The following is a 12,790-nucleotide window of genomic DNA, read 5'->3' as shown; positions in this document are numbered from 1 at the left end:
TCCAAGGTCCCTTCCCATCCTGTTATTGTGTTATTCTGATCCCCCAACAGGATGAGATGGAATTTGGTTACGTAGAGGCTCCTCATCAGTCCTTCCCTGTCGTCTTCGATTCTCCCAGGAATCGGGGCCTGAAGGAATTTCCTTTTAAGAAGATTTTGGTAAGTCAATTTCTTCCATTCTTTCTTGGCCAAGACAGATCAGATTCTCCCCTCCTTAGAACAGAAACAGGACCATCTTTCCTTCCTCTGAGGAACCCCAACGGGAGAGAGCTTGACTTCCAGCCACAAGGAATCTGACCCGCCCTAAGTTTTCCTGTTTCACCAAAAACGTGGAAAAGTCCTCCATGAGTTCTAAGGAATAGAAGATTCTTCAGTGGCTTTCTTTCTCTCTCTCTCTCTCTCTCTCTTTTTATTTTTGAAAAAAAAAAAAGAATAATCTTTTCAAAGCTTTTACAACGCTCCATCTTCTTTGTCTTTATTGCCACCAAGGGACCTGATTTTGGGTATGTCACTCGGGAACCCAAGAACGGGAGAGTGTCCAGTCTTGATTCTTTTGGTAACCTGGATGTCAGCCCTCCTGTCTCAGTTAAGGGAAAAGACTATTCCTTGGGCAGAATTCTCATCGGCAGCAGTTTTCCTGGGTAAGGAAGTCGTTGAGGCCCACGTTTTCCATCACTCCTTAACACTTCAATCCATCAGAATAGAGCTGGAAGGGACCTTGGAGGTCTTCTAGTCCAGCCCCCTGCTCAACCAGGAGTCCCTACACCATTCCAGACCGGTGGCTGTCCAGTCTCTTCTTAAAAACCTCCAGTGATGGAGCATTCACAGCTTCTGGAGGCAAGCAGTTCCACTGATCAATTGTCTTCCCTGTTAGGAAGTTTCTCCTTAATTCCAGGTTGCTTCTTTCATTGATTAGGTAGGTAGGTAGGTAGGTAGGTAGGAAGCAATCTCCTGCCTTCTGGGGCTTTGGAAAATAAGCTGAACCCCCCTCTACTTTATGGCAGCCCCTCATATCCTGAAATACTGCTATCATGTCCCCCCTAGTTCTTTTTTCTATACTAGCCAAGCCCAAATCCTTCATATGTTTTAGTCTCCAGTCCCCTAATCATCTTAGCTGCTCTTCTCTGCACTTTTTCCAAAGTCTTAGTATCTTCTTTGTAATGCGGTGACCAAAACAGGATGCCTTATTCCATGTGTGGCCTTACCAAGGCTTTATAAAGCGGTACTAATACAGTACTTCACGTGATTTTGATTCTGTGCCTCCTTTTATACAATCAAGGAATTTATACAACTTGCAGGAACCAACCGGTCACCCAAAAATGGTGCAGTCAAGGAGGCAAACCATGTGGTGCTGGAGAAATCTCTTGGGCTCCAAGGAGATCCAACAGCTGATCCTAAAGGAAATTTGACGTGGACTGTCCTTTGGAAGGACAGATCCTAAGGCTGAAGCTCCAGTACTTTGGCCACCAAATGAGAATAGAGGACTCATTGGAGAAAACCCCTGATGTTGGGAAAGATGGAAGGCAAAAGGAGGAGGAGGATGAGATGGTTAGAGCAGGGGTAGGCATGGCTCAGCTTGGAAACCTCTCCCTTTCCCCTCAGCATGGCTAGCTCAGGAATTCTGGGAGTTGAAGTCCACGAGTCATGAAAGAGCCAAGGTTGCCTACCTCTGGCCTAGGCCTAGGCCGCTTTATGACTCATGGACTTCAACTCCCAGAATTCCTGAGCCAGCATGGCTAAGCTTGGAAACCTCTCCCTTTCCTCTCAGCATGACCGGCTCAGGAATTCTGGGAGTTGAAGTCCACCAGTCATAAAAGAGCCAAGGTTACCTACCTCTGGCCTAGGCCTAGGCCGCTTTATGACTCGTGGACTTCAACTCCCAGAATTCCTGAGCTGGCATGGCTAAGCTTGGAAACCTCTCCCTTTCCCCTCAGCATGACCGGCTCAGGAATTCTGGGAGTTGAAGTCCACCAGTCATAAAAGAGCCAAGGTTACCTACCTCTGGCCTAGGCCTAGGCCGCTTTATGACTCGTGGACTTCAACTCCCAGAATTCCTGAGCTGGCATGGCTAAGCTTGGAAACCTCTCCCTTTCCCCTCAGCATAGCTGGCTCAGGAATTCTGGGAGTTGAAGTCCACAAGTCATAAAAGAGCCAACCCCGGGGTTAGAGTGAGCCATTGACACAACCAACGTGAAATTGGGCAAACCTGGTGAGACAGTGAAGGACACCAAACACACTCAGCAAAAGAAAATGAAAAACAGTAGGAAGGCACATTAATAACCCTTCTGCTCACTGCAGTCGCCAAACTGGTTCAAGCGCCAAAATCCTCCATGATTAAAATTTGTCCCGCCGATTGGGAAAATAGCAAGAGAGGGAGCAAAGTTGGCTTCCCGGGGCAGGGAGTTCCAAAGTCTGAGAAGAGCTGAGGAGAAAAATGATCTGCTCCTTCAATTTTCCTTCTCACCTAAACCTTGGCAATGTTAAGAAGTGTGCAGGAGCCAGGGAATCCTGGGAGTTGAAGTCCATGCCTCTTAATGTTGCCGTCAGTGCTGCAGAGCGAGAGGCGACAAAAAGCAGGACAAGGAGCAACGGATGGAAGCTAATTGAGGAGAGAAGCCACCTGGAATTTAAGGAGAAACGTCCTAACAGTGAGGACAATTGGCCAGTGGAACAGCTTGCCACCAGAAGTAGTAAGCTTTGCCTTCTCCTCAAAAGAGACATCCCCAAGAAGTCCTTCTCAACACATAAGGAATCAGAATCGTTCTGGAGCTTCTGCATTTCACCCTTTTCTCTTTGTCCAATATGTAGATCCGGCAACAGGAAAATGGCAAAAGTTGTGCGAGATTTTCTTTATGCTCAGAGGGTTCAAGCTCCTGTAGAGCTTTATTCCGATTGGCTGACGGTGGGTCACGTGGATGAATTCTTGAGCTTTGTTCCAGCTCCAGGCAAGAAGGTATGGATCGATGGGGGAAATTGGGCAGGGGGTTGGGCTAGAAGACCTCCAAGGTCCCTTCCAGGCTTATTATTATTCTATGTTCTGTCATTCCCTTTCCCAATTAAGCTTGCATTCATCTGCAATAGATTATGAACGTCCTGCCAGCTTACCTGGCTGCATAGGTGTCACCTGTCACTCTATGGGCCATCTGCATGAACTTTTCCTTTATCGTATCTTCCTTCTCTATAAAATAAAATAAATAAATCAATAAAAAACAAAATAAAACAAAATAAAAATAATAACATTAAATAACATTAAATAAATAAAATAAAAAATAAAATAAAGTAAAATAAAAAATAAAATAATAAAATAAAATAATAAAATGAAATAAAGTAAAATAATAAAATAAATAGAATAAAATAATAAAATAGAATAAAATGAAATAAAGTAAAATATTAAAAAATAAAATAATAAATAAAATAAAATAATAAAATAAAATAAAAAATAAAATAAAAATAAAAAAAAATAAAATAATAAAATAAAATAAAATAAAATAAAATAATAAAATAAAATAATAAAATAAAACGGTATTCCTCGACTTACAACAATTGAGTTCAAAGTTACAAGGGCGCTGAAAAAAGTGACTTAGGACCATTTTCACCCCATCACTGCAATATCCCCACAGTCACATGATCAAAATTTGGATGCTTGGCAACTGTTTCATACCAATGACGGTCGCGGTGTCCCGGGGTCACGTGATTCCCCTCTTGCGGCCTTCTGACCAGCCAAATCCACCGGGAAGAAAGATTCACTTAACAATTGGGTTACTAACTTAACCACTGCAGTGATTCACTTAACAACTGTGGCAAGGGAAGGTTGTAAAATGGGGCAAAAAAACTTAAGACCTGTCCCACTTAGCGACAGGACTTTTGGTAGCCTTAAGGTGAGGACTACCTTACTAACTAACTGGCATGTTAGTTCAACTGTTTGTGTGCGGGCCTCGCAGTAAATAAACACGACAACCATCCTGCATCCGGTTGTTGCCTCCAGATGTTGTGGGAACTTCATCACTGGAAGTTTTCAAGAAGAGACTGGACTGGTGTCAGAAATGGGGTCGGGTCTCCTGCTTGAGCAGGGGGTTGGACTAGATGACCTCCAAGGTGTCCCTTCCAACTCTGTTATTCTGATTCTCTGGGAACAAAATTCAGCTCCGCTTCTTACCCTCCTTGGGGGGTGTCTCTCCACGCAGGGTTTCCGGCTGCTTCTGGCCAGTCCCCTTGCTTGCTTGAAGCTGTTTGAAGAGAAGCAAAGAGAAGGTTTTGGGGACGCTGCCTTATTTGAAGGTGAGCGCTGACATTATTCTTCCCGGCTGATTCCATGAGACGGCAGCCATCCTGATGCGCCATTCTGATTTTTCCAGGTCTCCGGACGGTGGGAAAAATCACCCTCGACGAGATCCTGCGGGATAGAAATTTGCGCCAAGACAGCAAATACGTTCAGGTAAAACAGTAACAAAGGGGTGGTGTTTTGGTAGGAAATCCAGGCCTGCTTTTCTCCTTTACAAAGACTTCTGAGAAGTAAAGGGGGGAAAGAAAAAAAAAAAAGATTCCCAGCAAAAGGCAAAAGTTCTCCATTGTATCATTAAGTTCCCACCATTAGGTAACCATTTAACAATTATTTAGAAACTGAACTAGACGCTCAGGATCCTCTTTCGTATACGAGTTTTCTAAGAAGTTTGTTTGCATCATCCAACTGCTAGGATTTTGTCTAGGCCACTCTTAGTAACTTCCTTTCTTGACCACCGCTAGATCCTCGTTTTGGATCTGTCAAAATAATGGTACTAGAAAGTTATCAGCTGCCTGTATTCAGATCCCAGATTCTTATTTTCTAACAAGTAGAAAAAGCATTTTTTGGGGGGTTTGGTTGAAAGAAGTCTGCATCTGTTTGAAAAGTGGTGTGTTACCCTTTGAAATATCACGTAGTTAATACAAGTTTTGCTACTTCCTGGTTCTCCCCAGATGAGCAAAGAAAACATTGCTTTGTTTTAGAAAGATTGAAAGCTCTTCCCTTAAATCAACAACCGCATATAGTTTTTCAGCCCATGTGTCCCTTTGTATAATACGTCCCACGCCTCTTTTTGTGTTCTTGTTGATTATTTCACCAGGCTGTGGGGAAACATTAATTTCCCGAACACTTTATGAAAGGGGAAATTATTAACCAGAACTATGCTTTATCAATTCATTTTAAATTTCAAACGAGCTCTGCTGGCTAAAATTACAGGATGTAAAACCCAACGCCTCTAAAAAATGATGGAGTTGGACAGCTTGGTCTGAAAGCTACCGTAAATCTTAGACGAAAAAACAGATTGAATGTCTTTGTGTGTAGTGGCGAAGATCCAGGGACGGTCCTGATTCAAATCCAACCTCCTGGGGTGATTCTAGGCTCCTCTTCTCTCTTTTTCTCTCTCTCTCTAACCTATTTCACGGGAAGTGGGGTTCCCACGCTCTCGGCAGAAAGCCAGGATACAAAGCAAACATAATACAATTAATTTCTTCTTGTGCAGGGGGCTGGACTAGAAGACCTCCAAGGTCCCTTCCAGCTCTATTCTATTCTTCTTCATAATACAGGTAGTCCTCAACTTACAAGAATTCATTTAGTGATCATTTGAAGTTACATGTCATGGTTCCGACAGATGAAACTCTTCAAAAGAACTTCGAGGCATTGTTTACCTTAAAGAATCTTTATTTTGAGTAGCACAATATCGGCACTGCATAATCGAAGCCAAAAACTGAATTCCCCTCCCCTGGGCACATAGTATCAAAGCACAATTCCCTCCTCCAATTAACAGTCATAAATCACATTCCCCAATTAGCTTGACAAACGGGCCTCCTCTCCAGTTCTCCAACCCACCAATTCTTATCATTCCTTATTTCAATAACCTTGTTTCTCATGCTAGGTCTAGTGTTGTTATGTCTAGCTAGACTCTCGTTCACATCCCCCCTCTTCCCAGCAACATCTAACTCTAAAAGCAAAAGGTAAAAGATGGCTATATTGCCCTCTGTTGTCAATGCAAAAACATCCAATGTTAGCAGCGTTGACATTACAACTGAAAAAACGGACCTAGGACCATTTTTCACACGACCATTGCAGTATCCCCATGGTCACGTGATCAAAATTCAGATGCTTGGCAATTGACTCATATTTATGACGGTTGCCGTGTCCTGGGGTCACGTGATCCCCTTATGCAAACTTCTGACAAGCAAAGTCAATGGGGGAAGCCCAGATTTACTAAATTAAGGACTGCAGTGATTCACTTAACAATTTTTGCAAGAAAGGTCATAAAATGGGGCATAATTCGCTTAACAACTCTCTCAATTAGCAACAGATACTTCGGGCTCAGTTGTGGTCATAAGTCAAGGACTACCTGTCCCATTACTTGGACATTAAAACTCAGGACAATCATGAGATAGGCGCCAAGTCACAGGTATCGAAGTGCCTTCAAGACAGGTAACATGAATTAAACCTTTAACCCAGGGATCTCCAAATTTGACAACTTTTAAGACTCATGGACTTCAACTCCCAGAACGCCCCAGACAGCTATGAATTCTGGGAGTTAAAGTCTACAAGTCTTAAAGCTGCCAAGTTGGGAGACCCCCCCCTGCTTTAACCTGATGGGAACCCACTTGAATCACGCACCTTGTCCTTCTGTTCCTCTTCCCAGAGTTGCATTGACTGGAACCGGAGTATTTTAAAGCGGGAACTCGGACTGACTGAACGAGACATCATTGACATCCCCCAGCTCTTCACTCTTGAAGGATCCACCGCGTCAGCCTTGTTCCCAGACATGGTGAGAGAGAGACTCCTTCCCATTGGTCTTCCCAAAGCAGGATCCTCTCAGAGCATCCAATGGGGCTGAGCCAACACCCAAGGCTGGTTTTCAATTGTCCCTGGAGAGAACAGCAGAGATTTATAACCTACCACGGTTTCCATCTGTGAAAGGGAGAAATTGGGACATTTTCTAATTTTCTTATCCTAGTTTTTAAGGATTGCATTCAATGCGTTTATGTTGAATGGGTAGTGGCCAAAAAGGGTTTTTTCTTTAAAAAAAATTACATGGGGTGGAAGGTTAACAATGAAGACGATGGCCAACCAACACAGTTACCTCCAACAGGCTAATTCCTGTTGACTCAAAAAAAAGGGAAGCTTAGATTTAAACCAGTGGTTCTCAGCCTGTGGGTGGGGACCCCATTTGGGGTTGAACGACCATTTCACGGGGGTCGCCAAACAACGCAGTCCGCCATTTTTTCCCCCTTTTCCTTAGCTGTGCTACTCCCTTTTATTCTATTGGCTTTTGAAAGCCAATAGAATAGACTCTCTTGAATAGAGTCTAATTCTATTGGCTTTCCAAAGCCAATAGGAATTGTCCAGGCTGTCTCTGCCCTGCTGAGCCCGCCAAAAGTCCCATTCTGCAAACAGTGCTGCACCAGTTGAGTAGTCCTCGACTTACGACCGGTTGGAGGTCACAGCATTAAAAAGGTTGAGAACCACTGATTTAAACCCTTTAGCAGAGACACAGACATGGGGGGGGGGGTGACAACCATTTTACTCAATTCTGGGCAAAAAAAGTGAATGAAGGGAAGTTTTGGGTGTTGATGTAACAATCACTTAAATAGGAGCCAGACGTGTGCTGCAGCTGCCAAAAAAACCCCAACACAATCCTAGACTGCATTAACAGAGGTATAGAATCAAAATCACGTGAAGTGTTAATACCGCTTTATAATACCTTGGTAAGGCCACACCTGGAATATTGCATCCAGTTTTGGTCACTGCAGTATTAAAAAAAAGATGTTGAGACTCTGGAAAGAGTGCAGAGAAGAGCAACAAAGATGGTTAGGGGACTGGAGGCTAAAATAGATAAAGAACGGTTGCTGGAATTGAGTATGTCTAGTTTAAGGAACAGAAGGACAAGGGGGGACATGATAGCAGTCTTCCAGTATCTCAGGGGCTGCCCCAAAGAAGAGGGAGTCAAGCTATTCTCCAAAGCACCTGAAGGCAGGACAAGAAGCAACGGATGGAAACTAACCAAGGAGAGAAGCAACCTAGAACTAAGCAGAAATTTCCTGACAGTGAGGACAATTAACTAGTGGAACGGCTTAACTCTAGAAGTTGTGGATGCTCCAACACTGGAGGCTTTTAACAACATATTTGTCTGAAATGGTCCAAGGTTTCGTCCTTGAAAGCGCGTTGGATCTCTTCTAACTCTGTTATTCTGCTTGGAAGACAGAGATGGACGAGAAGTCAGTTCAATCCTTTGTCCTCTTCTCTGCAGGTCAATATGCTCGTCCTAGGAAAATACCTGGGCATTCCTAAGCCATATGGACCCATCATCCACGGCCAGTGTTGCTTGGAAGCGAATGTCCGCTCCCTCCTGGAGCCACTGGGCCTCTCCTGCATGTTCATTCATGACTTTTTCTCCTACCACGTCTTGTCTGGAGAGGTCCACTGTGGCACCAACGTCCGGCGGGAACGTTTTTCCTTTCACTGGTGGAACATCCTTCCGTGAACAAACCACAGTTAACTCAGACTTAATTTTCTCAGCAACTTTGTCGCCGAGGCTGGAGAGAAGCAGCAGCATGGGAAATCATAGGAAGGAGAAAGAGAACTTTTCCCAGAGATAATATTTCAGCACCTTCCCGAACTTGGTTTCATTTTGGTGTCCCTGAAAACCCAAGGCCCTCACAGCTAACCATGACAGGGAATGCAAAGAAGCACACATTAGATAAATTTGTCTGGCTTTCTGGAAAAACCAGCCAGAGAAGAAATTACCAGGAAAAGCCAAATGTGTTTACATTTTCAGTGGGAATTACTCAAAAGGGATCATCAGGAACTTACGAATAAAACCACGAGGAACTGCTTCTCTCCTCTGTGTTAAGGGGCCAGAAATATTTATTCATTGTATGAAGGCTGACCTAAATTGACTTCCCAAAGGTTTTTTGTTTTTGGAGCAAAGAAGCAATTGTCAATCTTGCAAACGTTTGTCGTTTCAAGTTGCTAACCCTGGGTTCTAAACAGATGCAAATCCAGCCCAAAGTTTGATTACTTGGCAGAATTTGCATATGGGAAGGGGGACGGTTGTGGTCCACCGCTAGTTAGAGGTAGATTTAGAGGCTAAGAGTAGAGTGATGAAGGACAGGCTGCAAAAAATCAGGTGCCAAAAAAGGATGGGAATCCTTCTGAACATTTGGACTGAGATGGGATCGTGATCTTAGCCAGGAATGCAAAATAAAAACGTGCATTATGAAATTTGTTTCCTGTTCGGTTGTGCAGGCTGGTTTCTTTGCAACTTCGGTGACTTTCATCAGCACCACTCAAGTGTTGGTGTGCTCATTTCGAAGGAAAAACCACCCAAGCCATTTTTCCTTCGAAATGAGGGGCATGGGGGCTTTGCCAGTAAAATCTCTTTAGCAAGTGGCACCCTCGGTGACATTACGTGAAATTGTTGATGATTCAATACATCAGAAAAGCTTTTCACCAGGGGCAATAAGTAAACAATACACGGTGACAGAGTTCATACTGTGCAGCTTGTCCTTGACTGATCACCATTTGTTTAGTGGCCGTTCAAAGTTGCAGCGACGCTGAAATAAATGTCTTGTGACCGGTCCTTGCAGTTACGACCGTTGCAAGCATGATTAGACTTCTGGCGCTTGGCAACTGGCGAGTGCTTACAACAGTTGCAGAGGTCATGTTATTGTCAGGCAGCTTTTCATCAAGCAGTCAATGTTGGAAGGCAGATTCGCTTAATGACGGCATGATTCGCTTAAGGACTGCGGTGAAATTATAATCGCAATTGAAGCTGTAAGTTTAGGACTAGCTGTCTGTGAATCCCAGGTTGGCTTAGAACAGTGGTTCTCAACCTTTTTAATGCCGCGACCGCCAACCGGTCGTAAGTTGAGGACTACTCAACTGGTCGTAAGTCGAGGACTACTCAACTGGTGCAGCACCGTTTGCAGAATGGGACTTTTGGCGGGCTCAGCAGGGCAGAGACAGCCTGGACAACTCCTATTGGCTTTTGAAAGCCAATAGAATTAGACTCTATTCAAGAAAAAAATGGGGAAAAAATGGCGGACTGTGTTGTTTGGCGACCCCCGTGAAATGGTCGTTCGACCCCAAATGGGGTCCCGACCCACAAGTTGAGAACCACTGGCTTAGAAGATTCCCAAAAGCAATGACAGATCCCCACGAAAAGGAGAAAGTGCAGCCCTCTGTCCTTAAGCAGAGATGCGATGGACTTAACCCCTTCAAATCTAGCCGTGTGTGTGTTTGTGTGTGTGTGTGTGTGTGTGTGCACGTGTGCAGAGATGCAAGGCCCCCACCCCATGTTTTTATGGGGTGAATGAAACTCTGCAAGGTCCATTCGCTCATAAAGTATGACTCACACCCAAAGTGGCACACACAATGAGCAGGAAAGTAGATTGTTTTAATTAACAGAACACACCTTAATCAGGTTAAGGGTGACTCATTAATCCACCGACAGGAACACTCCACATGGGACAAAAACAAATAAAAAACAGGCCTGACCAAGGTTTCTAAAATCACGCTTGGCTTTGATCAAGAAGTTCTGGATGAAGTTGTCTTCTCCCTTGCCAAAAGGTCAAAGTTAGGGTCATCCCACCAAGCTTATTGAAAAGATAAATATTTGTTTCTGCACGATAAATCTGTGAAATTCATGATCATAAGAGGTCCATGGAGATTCTCCATCATCCAGGTCCTGGTTGTTTTTCAGGAGGAAACTGCCTTCTTTTTTCTTTGAAGACGTTTGGCTTCTCCTCCAACAAGAACTGGATCAGAGCAGAAGCAGCTTCTTGGACGAGAAGCAAAACTTTTTCAAAGAAAACACCAAGAAAGTTCAATTGCCATTTGGAAAAAGCACTTTTGAGACAATGTAAAGATGCTGTGATGGGGAAGTGTTGAGCATCGATGCAGGAAGACCAGAAGATCTCTGGATAATTGTGCATATATTTTATCTTTTGCATCGAAAGCCGGTGAAAACACGGCCGTGTAGAAGCACCCAGTCCCTTCTAATCCAAATTTAGCTCTATGGTTTCATAAAGCAGCTCACCAACTTTTTCTGCCCGGTGCTTGGTCAAAAAACAAAGGCAGAAAGAGGAACTATTAAACCTGTTTTCCAAGAGAGCCTTTTAGAGTCTGCTGCCCCCCTGTAAATCATCTTAAGACCCTTGCATTCCCAAGAGTTTTGTGAGTATGGCATCTTGGAGCCCACTCAACAATTCCAAGAGTTTTTTAAGTAGACAACTCCATGCAGGATGGTCTATCAAGGTCTTGGAAGACTCAAGCTGGCCTCTTATCTTCACATCTCCACTGCAGGTCCTCGCTTCTCCTGGGTGTGAGAACAACTAGGACTATGCGGGAGAAACAGATGATGGATTATGGCAGTGGTTCTCAACCTTTCTAATGCCGCGACCCCATAATACAGTTCCCCATGTTGTGGTGACCCCCCAACCACTTATACATCACCGAGTGCCAGGGGCGTGGCCAAAGAAAAGAGGTAAAAAATGGCGGACAGCCTTGTTTGGCGACCCCCGTGAAATGGCCGTTCGATCCCAAATGGGGTCCCGACCCACAGGTTGAGAACCACTGGATTATGGGGTTTATGGGCAGCGTTATTCACTCCTAAGTCACTTTGAGACAGAAAATGGACAAACTTACACAACGTCCCACCAGTCCAACCTCAACTGGGTTTCCTTAATTGCTTCTCTATTGCTTAGGGAAAAATAAATAAAGATAAATCTAAAGTCTGTCTTTCCCAAAGATGAACTGAAAGGGAAGATCAAAAGCTTCAAAACAAAGGCAGCCTTTTAAAAACGGCTGAAGGAGGGATAATTTTTGTTTCATCTCATAAAAGGTGCTAATTGGCTTAACAGAAGCTGGCAAATTGCATCGTCACTCATGAAGGCTGTTGGAAAGGGACCCTTGGTGTACGTTTAACACCTTCAAGCATTAGTGTTAATTGTCAAAACGTGTGTGTGTGTGTGTGTGTGTGTGTGTGTGTGTGTGTGTGCTTGTATTACAGGTAGCCCTTAACAACCGCAGTTGAGCCCAAAATTTCTGGAGCTAAGTGAGATGTTTGCCCCTCTTTACGACCTCTTTTGCCAGTTGTTAAGTGAATCACTGCAGTGATTAAGCTAGTTACACAGTTGTTCAGTGGATCTGGCCTCCCCATTGGCTTTGTTTGCTATGATGTTCTTCTTCTGCCTGGACCTCGTTTGCCTTTGATCTTTCCCTGGAGGATTAAATGGAGTATGCCGTATTTTTCTGGGTGTCGCATCACATGTCCGAAATATTCTAATTTTCGTTTTTTAATTGTTTTGATGATTTCCCTGGGCTTTCCCAGGCGGCTTATCCCCTCATTTCTGATCTTGTCAACCCAGTTTATACATAACAACCGCCTGTAAATCTACATTTCAAATGCTTCCAGTCTCTTCCGGTGGCCTTGTGTCAGAGACCAACTCTCTACTCCACAGAGCAGGATAGAAAAAACATAGCATCTGACAAGGCTGATTTTCAGTCTTAGGCTTATGTTGTGACTGTCGTGACTATTGGCCTTTACTGTTTTTTATTGTTTTAAAATGTTTTAAAGATTTTAATTCTAAGCTACGCTTCTGAATTGGGAGCTTCCCAGAGTCTTATGCCAAGATGGGCAGCTATAGGAATCAAATCTAAATAAATAAAGCTGTCTCAGCCAAGAGTTGGATTACTTTCTAAGAAGTCTCCACGCCTTCTGGCTACTTCCTCTTCCTCTTCTGATAATTCTTTTTGCTGATAAATCTTTTTAGCT

General features: G+C 43.8%; 1 protein-coding gene across 1 annotated transcript in view; it reads left to right on the top strand.

Moving 5' to 3' along the window:
- Nucleotides 1-8,497, top strand: part of LOC120319148 (protein-arginine deiminase type-1-like) — an 18,760-nt gene extending 10,263 nt beyond the window's left edge. Inside the window, exons 10-16 of the mRNA XM_039367595.1 lie at nt 51-158; nt 489-640; nt 2,808-2,952; nt 4,184-4,277; nt 4,355-4,434; nt 6,656-6,781; nt 8,264-8,497. Of these exons, the coding sequence (XP_039223529.1) occupies nt 51-158; nt 489-640; nt 2,808-2,952; nt 4,184-4,277; nt 4,355-4,434; nt 6,656-6,781; nt 8,264-8,497 (939 nt within the window). The remainder of the gene's footprint in view (nt 1-50; nt 159-488; nt 641-2,807; nt 2,953-4,183; nt 4,278-4,354; nt 4,435-6,655; nt 6,782-8,263) is intronic.
- The last annotated feature ends 4,293 nt before the right edge of the window (nt 8,498-12,790 follow it).

This window comes from Crotalus tigris, unplaced genomic scaffold, assembly GCF_016545835.1.
Source record: "Crotalus tigris isolate CLP2741 ecotype Arizona unplaced genomic scaffold, ASM1654583v1 scf7180000020588.15403103151:6194809, whole genome shotgun sequence".
NCBI lineage: Eukaryota > Metazoa > Chordata > Lepidosauria > Squamata > Viperidae > Crotalus > Crotalus tigris.
Note: the sequence above shows the minus strand (reverse complement) of the source record. Positions and strands in the feature narration are given on the sequence as shown.